Source organism: Telmatherina bonti (genome assembly GCF_933228915.1).
Source record: "Telmatherina bonti genome assembly, chromosome: 3".
NCBI lineage: Eukaryota > Metazoa > Chordata > Actinopteri > Atheriniformes > Telmatherinidae > Telmatherina > Telmatherina bonti.
In genome coordinates this window covers 28,535,860-28,548,923 of record NC_136621.1, presented here as the reverse complement: position 1 = coordinate 28,548,923, position 13,064 = coordinate 28,535,860, and the positions used below count along the sequence as shown (strand labels likewise).

The 13,064-nt window shown below is 39.2% G+C and overlaps 1 protein-coding gene across 1 annotated transcript; it reads left to right on the top strand.

Annotated features, from left to right (window-relative positions):
• The first annotated feature begins 2,338 nt into the window (after positions 1–2,338).
• On the top strand, positions 2,339–12,046 carry mmaa (metabolism of cobalamin associated A). Its single transcript, XM_079264678.1, has 6 exons — positions 2,339–2,735; positions 4,228–4,350; positions 4,535–4,705; positions 5,078–5,163; positions 6,987–7,136; positions 10,784–12,046. The coding sequence occupies exons 1-6, from the start codon at positions 2,348–2,350 to the stop codon at positions 11,081–11,083; spliced, it is 1,218 nt and encodes a 405-aa protein (XP_079120804.1). The 5' UTR covers positions 2,339–2,347; the 3' UTR covers positions 11,084–12,046.
• The last annotated feature ends 1,018 nt before the right edge of the window (positions 12,047–13,064 follow it).

Below are 13,064 nucleotides of genomic sequence, written 5' to 3'. Positions count from 1 at the left end.
CTCGACTGGAAGATTGAATAAAATTGTTTCAATAATTGCAGGATCTCTTTCTTTAATGATAATTGCGTCCACATATTTACATGTGTGTGAGACCAACGCATGAAGATAATATTCTTTGTGTGTCCCCTACTGTGTGTATACATACTACTGATGTTGCAGGGACACATTATGTGTAAACAGTTAAAATTTGGGGACTATTGCTTTGCAACATGAACTTAATTTAAAGAGTTTAAAAGATAAAAAAAAAAAGGTAGACCAGCAAGTGTCGAGAAGTGCATTATACAACAAAAACTGAAAAAACAAGTGTCCTAATGTTATTCATATTGTACTTTTAAGCAACAGACACTAAAATTTGTTTGCTTTGTGCCAGACTGCAAAAGAAAGTACCATTGAAAGTTGATGGTTGGCAGACATTTGAATGAGACATTGGCGCCACAGAGGACCAGCGATCAACTCGAGGTTATCTAGAGTCACCAAACCAATTTTTAGTAAAGCGTTTTATTCATTTTTCAGCAAAATCTTTGATGATGCAATGTGTTGCATAAAGTATTTGGCCAAGATAATCAGTGGGGTTATGGTCAGGATTTAATTGGCCAATCTATGTGTGAAAATAAACTGTGATGCTCCCTGAGCCACTCTTGACAATTTAAATCCAACAAATTAATCTATTGTCTTGAAATATCCCAAGAAAAATAAAGCCTATGGATGGAATAGCCTGGTGGACCAGTGTTCAGTTGACCTCAATTTTGAGCTAACAAGATCTTTTCAGGTAGACCAGACAAATAAATAGTTCAGATTATTTTATTTTTTTTAATCATACAGTTTGCTTTTTTAATTCTAGTGAGCAGGAGGCTGATTTTAATGAAGATAATGTATTTCACTGTCCGCAGTCTGACATGAAAACAACTGCAGTTATAGCCAGTTTTCCAATATCTATTTTTCTTTTTTATGTGACTCCTAATAAACACTGGTTTCAAACACAAGCTGTTTTTATTAGAAGATCAAATTTTATAGGCACATCATTAATTCCTTTTAAGTCATTTTTGTAATTTTATGGTTTTATTTATTGTTTGTATTGATTTTTACAGCTATATTAAATATTTCTCCAAGTATCGAACATTAAATGAACAGTCTGACCTGTCCTCTAAAAACAAAAATGTCGTTTTACCGCTGGGATGAGACATTAAGTTGTAATTCAGATGGAAAGAAAAAGGCAGCCAGTTACACAACGTTGTCATGACTGTCACAGGAATTATTTGAAGTTACCTTTGTGCTTTGGTGACCAAAAAGTGTATTGGTTGGACACAAAAAATCAGATCAATACTGTAGATAATATTGTCGATCTTCTTTCACAAGTTTACTCAGTCGACCTTCTGCCCAGAGTAAAGAATTGACATATTTATCGTCTAAATCCTTATATAAACTGGGTATTTCCGTCTTAAATGTTTTTTTTTTTTTTTAAACATTAAGGAATATTGAATAAGGACTATTGAGGAACATTTAAACAAATGAATGAGGACGAAATATGCTGTTCAGTTCAAGATTAATTTAAAAAATAGTGTTAAAAAGTGGACTCGCAGTGTACAGCATTTGCCTCCCAATATACTGATCGAAAATGCCATTAGATAAACTGTACCAAGGTAACTGTACTGACACCCTAACCAGAGGTTTCAGATGCATCAACATATCCATGACTTCTGTGTTGAGTGCTGAAAACAGCAGTTTCACATTAAATGTGATTGTTGGGCTCTGCTACCACCTGCTGGCTGAACTGGCTATTGCAAGATTGCTTTTTTAATTTAATTTTTTATTTTTAAAGAAAAGCGGAATTTAGATAAATGAAATATTTTGAAATGATCATTTTGAGTGATATTTTTAAAAAATATTTTCACAGAAAAAAAAAAGTAAGATCAGGGCGAATCAACGTAACGAGAAACATTTTGTGGGCGTGTCCTACGTCACCGGAAACAGGAAGAGAATGAATTGAACACGTTTGCTATGTAATCTAGACGCTGGTCCGAGGTCAGGGTGAGTGTTGTCTTCTGACTTTATGCATATCTTGTTTGAAGCGTTGTCACGTTTTGAAAATGCATTACTTCCCCAGCATAGAAACCACTAGCTTCAGTTAAGGTAAATTTCCAGCATCTGTTAAAACTTAAACGGTACTGTTAGCTCCCTCAAAGCTAAAAAGCATTTACTCAACCAAGTGTCATTGACCCAAAATAAATATACACTTTACTTAGTCATTTTAGGAACCTTTGCATGTAATGTCTATGACTATTAATCCTACATAAACATACTGTTAATCGTGTTTTCCTCCTCCTAGAAGCCACACATTTTCTGCAAAATGAGACGCTTTGGGCTCGCTCTTCTTCGCCACATCTCCTATTCCTCATTCACTCATGTCCCCCCAGTCCCCAGGACATGTTGCCTTCAGCAGGGCACCTTGACTGTTTCCCATCCCATCCACAGTTGCCACCACTGGAGGGGACTGGGCAGCACTGCTGTCAGCCAGCATATACAGGACCTGAGTGGCCCCGAGCAGAGACTGGTTAACAAACTGTATGATGGACTGATCTCAGGACAGCGAGCATCTCTGGCTGAGTCCATCACTCTGGTTGAGACCCAGCATCCCAGGAAGAAAGAGCTGGCCCAGGTGCTTCTGCAGAGAGTGCTGGCACACAGGAAGGAGCAGGAGAGGCGTAATGGAGGGAAGCCACTGGCCTTCAGAGTAGGTGTGTGGTTGGGAATGTAAGGTGAACTGAAAGTGGTCATAAAAAGTGTTTATGGGTCTTGCCTGATTATGATCTGTAAAAGAAAAAGGAAGCTTACCATTAGGGGGCAAACTGGTCCTTCTGTTTGCTATTTAAAGAGAAGCCTTGCTTTATAGTTCACTGTCGGCGTTGTATATGTTATTTAGTAGTTGAATGAAAATGTATTAGGGAGAGCCATTTTTAGATTTAGAAAGCCTTTTCATTCTTTTAAAAATCTTTAAAAATGTACATATTTGTAATTAGCTGTCCCTAGAGATGCCTGACTCTTCCTTAGCATTTTAGACACTGAATCAGAGGATTTAGCCTTTTTTGGGGGTAGAGTGGGTACACTTCCAGCACAAGAGGAAAACTGTCATAGTGTGCGATGAATAAAAACATAGTAGGTTAGAAAAATGGCTACAATACTTTGTGTAAACATTAACCCCCCCCCATTTTAAATAAAAGCAAAATAAAATAAAGTGATATATAAATAGTGATAAAAGCATAATCACCCGCCACAAACAATAAGTCAGTTTTAACATGGCTACAGCTGCTTACATGACCATCATCGTCACCATCATCAACTCCTGCCACTTGTAATGTTTCTGAATCCTCTTAGTAGTGAAATAGTTACAATAACATTAGGCTGCTCCACTACATTAGCAGACTCTCAGCTCAAATGACCCCAACCTGAGTGTGAACCTACCTCTGAGTTCATAACGTAGCTCTTAGCACCCTAAATATAGATAAAAACTGAATGGTATGGACTTCAATTAGATCCCCTTCTTTGTGAGAGATTGGTTTGTTATTCAGTGGAGAGGGGAAATAAAAGCTAGAAGTTTTCTCAGCCCCACAGAGTCTTGCCTACACATTTGCACAGTCGTGGCTTTTCTCATTTTAAAGCCAAGAGGTTCCAAAAGGAAAATACTGCATGCAGACCAGATCGTCTGAGGAAGAAGCTAAAAACAATAAGGGTTAGTTAAATACTATAGTGCTCTATTCCTTCTGTGTGGACACACAATTATAAGAATGAAATATTTTCTGGTGTTTGCATGTCAGTAAAAAGTTCATACATACCCAGGTTAAAGGCTTGTCAGCAGCTGTAAAGAGTTCACAGACTGCTGCAGGAACAGCTGCTGAAAGTTTGTGGAACAACCCCATGTTGCCATGTAAATGTTGTCTTGCAGCCCCAATTCCAGAAAAGTTGCCATTCTGTATAAAATGTGACTGAAGCTTAATACAGAGTTTAGAATTTTTTTTATAAAGGAACAGAAAAAAATGTTGAAAGCAAATTGTTTGACTATTTAATTAAAACTTTTAGCTCAACTTAAACATGATGGCAGCATTTAATCTGACTTACAAGATTTATCAAACATTTACAATATATATACTCTCTACCCTTTATCATTCTGATCATACTGGTAAATGAAATTAGTGGTTGATGGCTTGTGTTGTGATTAAATCACTATTTCAGGTCTGTCTGGTCCCCCTGGAGCTGGGAAGTCATCTTTCATTGAGGTGGTGGGAAAGATGTTGACTGGACATGGACATAAAGTGGCAGTTCTGGCTGTTGACCCGTCTTCCTGCACCACAGGAGGTAATACATATAATTCATGTATGGTGCAGTTCATCTTCTGTAAATGTGACACTTCCAAAAAGTTTCTGCGTGCTTTAGAAGTTAATTTGTTACACAAGACATAATGTCAGATTTTTAGAGACAGTTGATACGTAGCTGTTTATTTGCACTTCACACCGAAACGGACTGATTCCTCTGATTACAGGGTCCCTGCTGGGTGATAAAACCCGAATGACTGAACTCTCAAGAGACATGAACGCTTTTATTAGGCCGTCTCCAACCTCAGGAACACTCGGCGGCGTCACCAGGACAACCAATGAGGCCATTGTTCTCTGTGAGGGAGCAGGATATGACATTGTTCTTGTGGAGACTGTCGGTAAGCTAAAATTATTTACAGGCTTTGAACGTGTCACCTCACATATTTGAACAAATTGTATTCATAGGTCTGCTGTAGTCACATAGTCCTTAGTACAATCGCTGTGTTGAAGTCCAGTTCCAGCACTGACTGACATGATTGCTCCATTTTGGTCGTGCTGTAAAAGAGTCGCAGCAAAAATCTGTTGGAACTGTCCATACACACTTCCCTGTTTTCAGGAGCACCAACACAGTTATGTCAGTGTGATACCTAGATGTGTGAATCAGGCAGCTGCTTGCATTTAGAGGTTCAAATTTATTCAGTGCAAAAAATCTCAAGTCCATGTTACTGGTCAGTTATAATGACTGCAATATTCCTCTTTTTTTCTTCCAGGTGTCGGCCAGTCAGAGTTTGCAGTCGCAGACATGGTTGACATGTTTGTGCTTCTGATTCCACCAGCAGGGGGCGATGAACTTCAGGTCAGTGCAGATCATCAAGCATTGTAACAAAGTTTATGGAATAGTTTAGAAAATTCCTTTTAACAGCTTCAATACTTAGTTTGATTAATACAAGTTTCAATGATGAATACAACATCTTACCAATATTTAAAGGTTGTTCTAAAAAAATGGAATATGGATAACTTTTAGTTAGAAAAGAATGTTTCATTCAGGAAAACTGGTTTAATCCAGCTTTACCACTTATAGAAATAAAAGTAAAATACAAGTTAATATATAATATTGTTGATAGATCTTCTCATGATGCAATATATTAATGACAATATTTACTTTATTAAGATGAACAGAAGTAAACTAATTGATTTGCTTATTTAAAGGCCATAATTAACTCAATTTATCACACTAGATGCTATTATAATTATGTTAAAACACAAGGGAAGCTGAGGTGGCTTTTGTTTTAATTAAAGTAACTGTGTCTGGGTTTGGAAAACTGCTATTAAAAATAATATTCTTATTTCCACATTAACTCAGTGACTGCCAGTCATTGTTATAGCAGAGAGTGTCACACTGCCAGCATGTTGGAGCATCTTTGGCTCATCTTTCAGCACCCACAGAATACCCACAGAGTTCTGGGTGTGTGCGTCATGGCATCTTTGTTGGGTGCACGTACCAAAATGCAAGCTCCAAGCCTGTTAAATGGAAAGCCAAATCAGGTTTCCTTATGCAGAAAACTGCAAAAGATGTCTTTTTGTGTCTTTGGTATCTTCAACAGTAAATGTTTGGATTGAAAAGACGTCTTTGGCACCCAGGAAGTTCATTCAGATAAAATATACGAAAGATAAATAAGTAGACTTTACTTGCTGAAAAAAATTCCAAAACTGAAGTTATTTCAACCAAATTATTTTTCATCTGGGTGCGACATCAGATTTTCCTTTAAAATTTATTATAAGAATATCAGACCTAAATCAATGCAGCGGATGTACAGTCACATATGTATAAACATGACAGCAGAAGCATTAAGTTTAAGTTGAAAAGAAGTGTGTTTTGCCTCATGGAAATTAACATTTGGATACTATGCACCCCCGTCAGTTGTTTTAGCTTCAGGGTGACCAAGTCCGGTCCTCTAGATCTAGATCCTGCAACTTTTAGTTGCATCCATTCTTCAGCACACCTGAATGAAATGGCTGAATTCTGTCGTGCACTTGTCGTGGTAAGAAGCCATTCATTTGATTCAGGTGTGTTGGAGAATGACTGCGTCTAAAAGCTGCAGGACAGTAGATTGCCATGATCAGACCCGTTTTAGCTTTTCCTCCACCAAAAGTCATCACACCCCCACCTCCATGCTTTTCTGCTTTGACTTTGTATTCATAGTATTCATGCTAAACATGCACAACCTCATTTGTTTTAGTATTATCTGGCAAACATTTTCCCAGCATTCTTCCATCAGGACTGTTTTGTGGTCTGTTGTTAATTCATTTCACCGGTCTGTTCCAAGCGACAGCACGGTTTATTATTACTTACTTTTGGAAATTGTCAACTACACCTCATTTTTGTACATCTGTTTCCACCCCCGGTCCCCAGCTGGACACAGAAAACAAATTAAACGCAGGCTTATAACATTAATCAAGAAATTCTTAAACATATTAATAATTTTGCATCAGACAGAGCAGGAAATCAATGATGAATAGCAGTAAAGTTTGCATAAGTTTGAAGTAAACATCCCTGAAAGCCACTTCTATCCTTCCATCACAGATCTCTCAAGAAGATTAGGCGTCTAGACATCAGATTTATTTAAAGTGTTTTGAACGGTTTTAGCCCGTTTCTCTAATGCCAAAATCTCTGTCCAGGGTATCAAGAGGGGCATCATCGAGAGGGCAGACCTAGTGGTGGTGACAAAGTCAGATGGCGACTTGGTGGTGCCTGCCAGGAGGATCCAGGCTGAATACACCAGTGCCCTCAAGCTGCTCAGGAGACAATCCAAGTCCTGGAACCCTAAGGTGTGTGTTGTAGGTTCACATCAAGACTGAACGCTGGTGTGTTTGAGCAGTGTAGGAAGGACCAACAACAGGATTAGGTGCTTGGAGAAATTTAAATGTCGAGTGATAAGTGTCCAGTGTTCGACCCACTGATGTGAGGTGTGACTGCTTCATGGATGCAACACGCCATCCAGCTGAAAGGTCAGATGACCCGGGAGGAGGAGAGAAAGAAAAGGGGGCGATGATGTCATCGTAGTATCATGGTTTCTGTGCTGCTGTATCTCACCCCACCCTGCATGTCCCATCTCATCCGCTGCCTGGCTTCTTTCTTTGTTTTCTCAACCCAGTGCAGAATCTGCCTACTGGGCGAGCTGCCAGGGAACGCCCCCACCCTTTACCCCCGCCACTCTGAATAACCGGCTGCTGTGTCATGCTTTTTGCTGATTAGACGCCTGCACAATCATATAAAAGCTAGAGTGTTTCTCTTGTAGCAGTTCCTGTGTACCTCTATCCCTGCTCTCTTGTGTATTTGTGCTTTCTGTTTGGCCAATGGTGCAACCTACAATTTAGTGTTTTCTTTAGCCGCTCTGTGCCTTTCACTGGCTTTGCATGCTATCAGGACTTCCGCAACATCCCGTGTAATGTAAAGTGTGAGAACTTGTGTGAACCTACAATTATAGATCAGTAAAATAATAATTAAAAAAAAAAGATATTGTTTTAAAAAAAATATTGGTATTTTAATGATTTTTGCTATTTAATAATTGGTTTATATATAAAAAAAAAAAGTTTACTTAATATATAGACCGACATGAGACTGCTTTAATCCCTCTCTCGACGGGTTTTTGACCATTCCTGCACATTCTCACTATTCACACTATGGTTTTATATGGTCCCCTCAACCATATAAAAAAAAAAAAAACATATAAAACCATAGTGCGAATAGTGAGAATGTGTCGATCTACGTTCCTACCCTCCCCTATGGTCATGAGCTGTGGGTCGTGACCGAAAGAACGAGATCTCGTATACAGGCGGCTGAAATGGGTTTCCTCCGCAGGGTGGCCGGGCTCTCCCTTAGAGATAGGGTGAGGAGCTCGGTCATCCGGGAGGGGCTCAGAGTAGAGCCGCTGCTCCTCCGCATCGAGAGGAACCAGTTGAGGTGGCTCGGGCATCTGGTCAGGATGCCTCCTGGACGCCTCCCTGGTGAGGTGTTCCAGGCACGTCCCTCTGGGAGGAGACCCCGGGGAAGACCCTGGACACGCTGGAGGGATTACATCTCTCGGCTGGCCTGGGAACGCCTCGGGATCCCCCCCGCAGAGTTGGCAAATGTGGCTGGGGAGAGGGAAGTCTGGGCTTTCCTGCTTAGGCTGCTGCCCCCGCGACCCGACCCCGGATAAGCGGCTGAAGATGAAGATGAAGGTTTTATTTGGTGCCCTCTGTTGCCTTATATATAATAAACATGTCTGAAACTGAGACGGTGGGCCAGATGCAAGAATCACCTAATTTCATGTTTGTACTTTAATCTTTCTCATAACTTCACTTGTGGGGTCAATCATTGAGGTTAAAAACAGCTAAACAATGGAACTAGTGACACTCCTGGAACCATAGTTTATTTTACGATGCTGCTCTTCTGCTTGCAGCCATGTTAAAACAGCAGTTTTCACTTGCAGGACCACAGTTCTAATGCAGACCACTGCTCCAGGACTGAAGCCACTGTTTAAAAGCACGTATCCTGCATGAAGATAATGCAGTTGCAAAAGTGGTCGTGTCTGTCCATTTCTGGCTATGACTGGTAAATAAAAATCCACTACTAGCCTTGGTGTTTTACTTTAATATCTAATACTTCGTGAAACTGTCTGCAAACTTTACATCAAACGGGGCTAAAACAAACGAGCAAGCATGGGGAAAAAAGGAAAGATGCTTCAAAAAGACACCAGGGATAGAAATAAATGCCATAAACAATAGATGAATAAAAAACAAAAAAAAGTGGGGATAAAATAGAAAAAGCAGTGCACTAAATGAAAACTTAATACTGCATATTGCTGAAAGCTGTAACATCTAAAATGATAAACAAATAAAAATAAAATCAATATTATAAATAAACAAAGAAAGCAATGACTTTGAAATTGTTCCAACAAGTGTGTTTTCCAGTGAAGTGGAGAACTGATGAACTCCTTTAGGAAGGTTCACTCAGGTTCACAGTTGCTGAGAAAAGGCCGGTCCAGCAAACATACTGAGTTTTCTGAGCATCAAAACTCTCCTCAGCTCTGTTTAGGTGCAATATAATTTTATAGATCTGTGTATCTATGAAATAATCTTTGTTTTTAATCTCTTACCAGCACATGCAAGTTTCTAATCCATTATATCCATTATGTGGAAACCAAGAATGTTATTCATAAACTCTTAAAGAGTGTCATACTCTTGTGTTGCAAATTGTGAATTTGGTTTGAAACAAATGAATAAACAAACAAAAGCGTCCAGATTTACAAAGTTGACATTTTTATGTCAGCTGAGGACCTGTACAATTTTACATCAGTGTCATACTCTTGTGTTGTCTTTCCCCGTTCCTTTGGTCTGTCGCTTTATTTCTTTTTGTTTTGTGATTAAATGCAGAAATATTATTTTAAAACACCCCCCACCCCTCCAAAGTCTTAAACTTGCATCTGAATGTCTCTGTTTCTTTGTGTTACAGTAAATCTGAAGCACCTCTTTGTCCACCTTGAAATTGAATGTTGCCCTCTGACACTTATCATGTTCCTAAATTAAGCCCTAATGGGGGCCATCGTCACTTGTTGGAGTGCCTAACACAGAAGTAATGTCTGTTCTCGGATTGCTTGTGTGTACTTTGTGTTATTGTGAGACACATACTCACTGTCTGTCTGTCTGTATGCTGACATGAGCTTCCTGATGGATGGAGGCTCGTCACCCAAAAGAAAAAAAAGAAAAAGAAATAAGCAAATTTCAGACTCAGATGTAATTAATTATCTGCAGAATTATTTTCTTTTAAAAAAAATAATTAAATTTAGTGCTATTTTAAATGAGCTTTTTTAACAGATATATTGCTGCAGCTGTAACCTGCTCTGGATTTGATGTTTGTTTCTTATTAGAGAGACTGCACATTAATCATCACAGCTATTTTAAAAGCATCATTGTAAATGTTCCTGTGTTGACGCATCACCAGGCAAAAAGTAAGCCTGAAGCTCCAATAAACAAAACAAAACAACAACACAGCTAATTTTCCGGGCGTTGTAAACAACACAGCCAGATTTATTCATCACTAAACAAACATAGGAAGTGCTTGTCGGCGGATTTTCTTCTAATGTCATTTATTGTGCCGCTGACAGTACAGATACAGGAGATGAAATGAAGGAGCTTTAACTAAACCAAGGATTTTATATGTCAGGATCTATTAAAACATGCTTCTTATTTGACTTTGAAATAAGTTTTATGTATTTCAAGGAGTATGAAGCAGAGTTTCTGCAGCTGTTTTATATCTGAGCTGGAAAGAACTTATCTGTTTTTCTGGAGGAATTGTATGAAAGTGTGTCGTTTGACGCTGGCATCCCCAGACTAAGTGCTTCATTGTTCTACAAACTCAATTTTGAATGAGTGACTCTTTTAAGTCCACATATGTTCTCCCACCCTCCCCCATCCCCAAACTCCATCTTCAGGTGGTGCGTGCCTCCTCACAAACCTTTGAAGGCATCCCAGAGGTATGGGGCAAGATGGAGTCCTATAGGGACGCCATGTTGACCAGCGGTGAACTGCAGGGTCGGCGAAGGGCTCAGCAAAAAGTTTGGATGTGGAGTTTGATACAGGAAAATGTCCTCTGGCATTTCCAAAATCACCCTAGTGTCAGGGACAGTCTGCCTCGCCTCGAGGAGAGGGTCACCAGAGGAGCCATCTCTCCTGGACTGGCGGCTGACCTGCTTATCAAGGCCTTCTCAACAACAACAACAACAACAACATAAACATTGTGATCCCTGGAGTTGCACTTTGTAATGAGGATGGATGCCTCACAGCCGATCAGGGCCACCGGGTGCCAAAGAAACAAGAACTTTGTGGTTTTCACCAGTATTTTTAAACTGTAATGCTTAAAGTCGAAATGAACTGTGCAGTTTTTAAAATCACTGCTGTGACTGACCAGACATTCACAAATAGCAGAGGGAAAAATGTGTTTTGAGATAGAAAATGCCTCCTGAAGCAGGTCTGTCTCCTGGCAGAAACACTACACACAGTCTGCTGTGTTAATGAGATCATTAAAACTGGTTTTAAAGCTAATCTTGTTTAAATTAAATAAAAGTTTGATAATTTTCCTTCAGTCTACAAGGATGAAATGATTAAAATAGGATATGTTCACACCAGTTGTATTTTTATTAAAAATGTTGTGGTGTAACTTTAAGTGTGATGAGCAGCCACTCTTCCTCATCTTTACAATGTTCAAAATCACACACTTTTTTTTTATAATTCAAAGAAAGTAATTCTGTTATTGAAGTGCCTTGCACTAATGTTTCTACCTTCAGCATTTTCTTTATCACTTATTCCACTCCGGGGTTATAGGAACCTGTTCCAGGCAATTAGCAGGGTATATCCTGGACACATCACCAGTCAATCACAGGGCCAATGCAACCATTCACACACACTCCTAATGAGAATTTAGAACAATTGACATGAATGTCTTTAGACAAGTGGAATAGAGCTAAAGCACCAGGAGAGAACCCACACATACATGGGAGAACATGCGTACTCCACACAGAAAGGCTCGAACCAGCGGCTTTCTTGCTGTGAAGTTACTGAGCTAACCACCCTGCAGAACTAGCTCCTTTCTCTAATAGTTATCTTTTATAAGTGGATTCATGTAAGAGTTTAGTGGTTCTTTATTGCATTACAGAATAACATTAAGCCTGTAGCTGCAGTTTGCCAAGCTCTTCCTTGCCCTCGTCTTTGTGAAACGATAAAGTGGGCCTGACTAATAAAAATGAAATTTATTGTCTTCTTTCTTGAGCTAAAAATGTCAGTGTTGGGTCTCTGAATGAGTCGTATGCGTGCAAGCTTCAAACTCAGGCAAATTGCATTTGAATATTTTCTGAGTTAACTTCATAATGGACCTGGACATCAGCATGTTCCACGTGATCACATTGGTCATCAGAGAGATGCTGGAGAGAAGCCATGCGCTGTGAAGTTCCAAGCAGATGCTATCATATTTACATCTCATACAGAGAATAGTTTATTTTTCATTTGACCTTAAACAAACCCCAAAATCAGCTTACAAAATAATTAACTTTGCCCATATCAGTGGCAGATGACAGGCAGCAAAAGGATTTAGTGCTCCAAACAAAGGATTATACCATCTAACTTTTCAGTCACAAGGTTTTACCTATCAGGACATAATAATGATCAACCTGAGTTTGTGGAAAACCAAATCCTTCCTGCTTCAATAGGAATTAAAAGGGTTTGTAGCAGGCGGCTTTTAATCCAGTTGACTTGGAACAATTGATCATCAGCAGTTGTGAACATGTATATGGAAGAATATGGTTTGATAGTTTGCTAATCTGGAAGATCCAACTGGAGGAAAGACACCAGCAGTAATATAAAGCAACCACTGTGCATCAGTCAGAGACAGTATGTAAGACACTTTCCAAATACATCACCCATCATTCTACAGTGAAAAAGATTATTCACAAATGCAAAACATTCAAGATATTTGTCAGTCTTCTCCAGGGTAGATGGCCCAGCAAGTTAACCCCATCTCAGACTCTATCGGCCTCAGTTAGCAGGTCAAAAGACTAAGTTCTTGACAATACATGTACAAAAAATGCAGAGCCTCAAGCAAGGATGATTTGCTTTAAAGGGCTGTAAGGAAAAAGCCTCTTCACTTTTACAAGAGTTTGATGCACAGTTTAGGTTTTGAAAGCTACAATTGAACAAATGTAAAGAAAAATGTACTGAGGA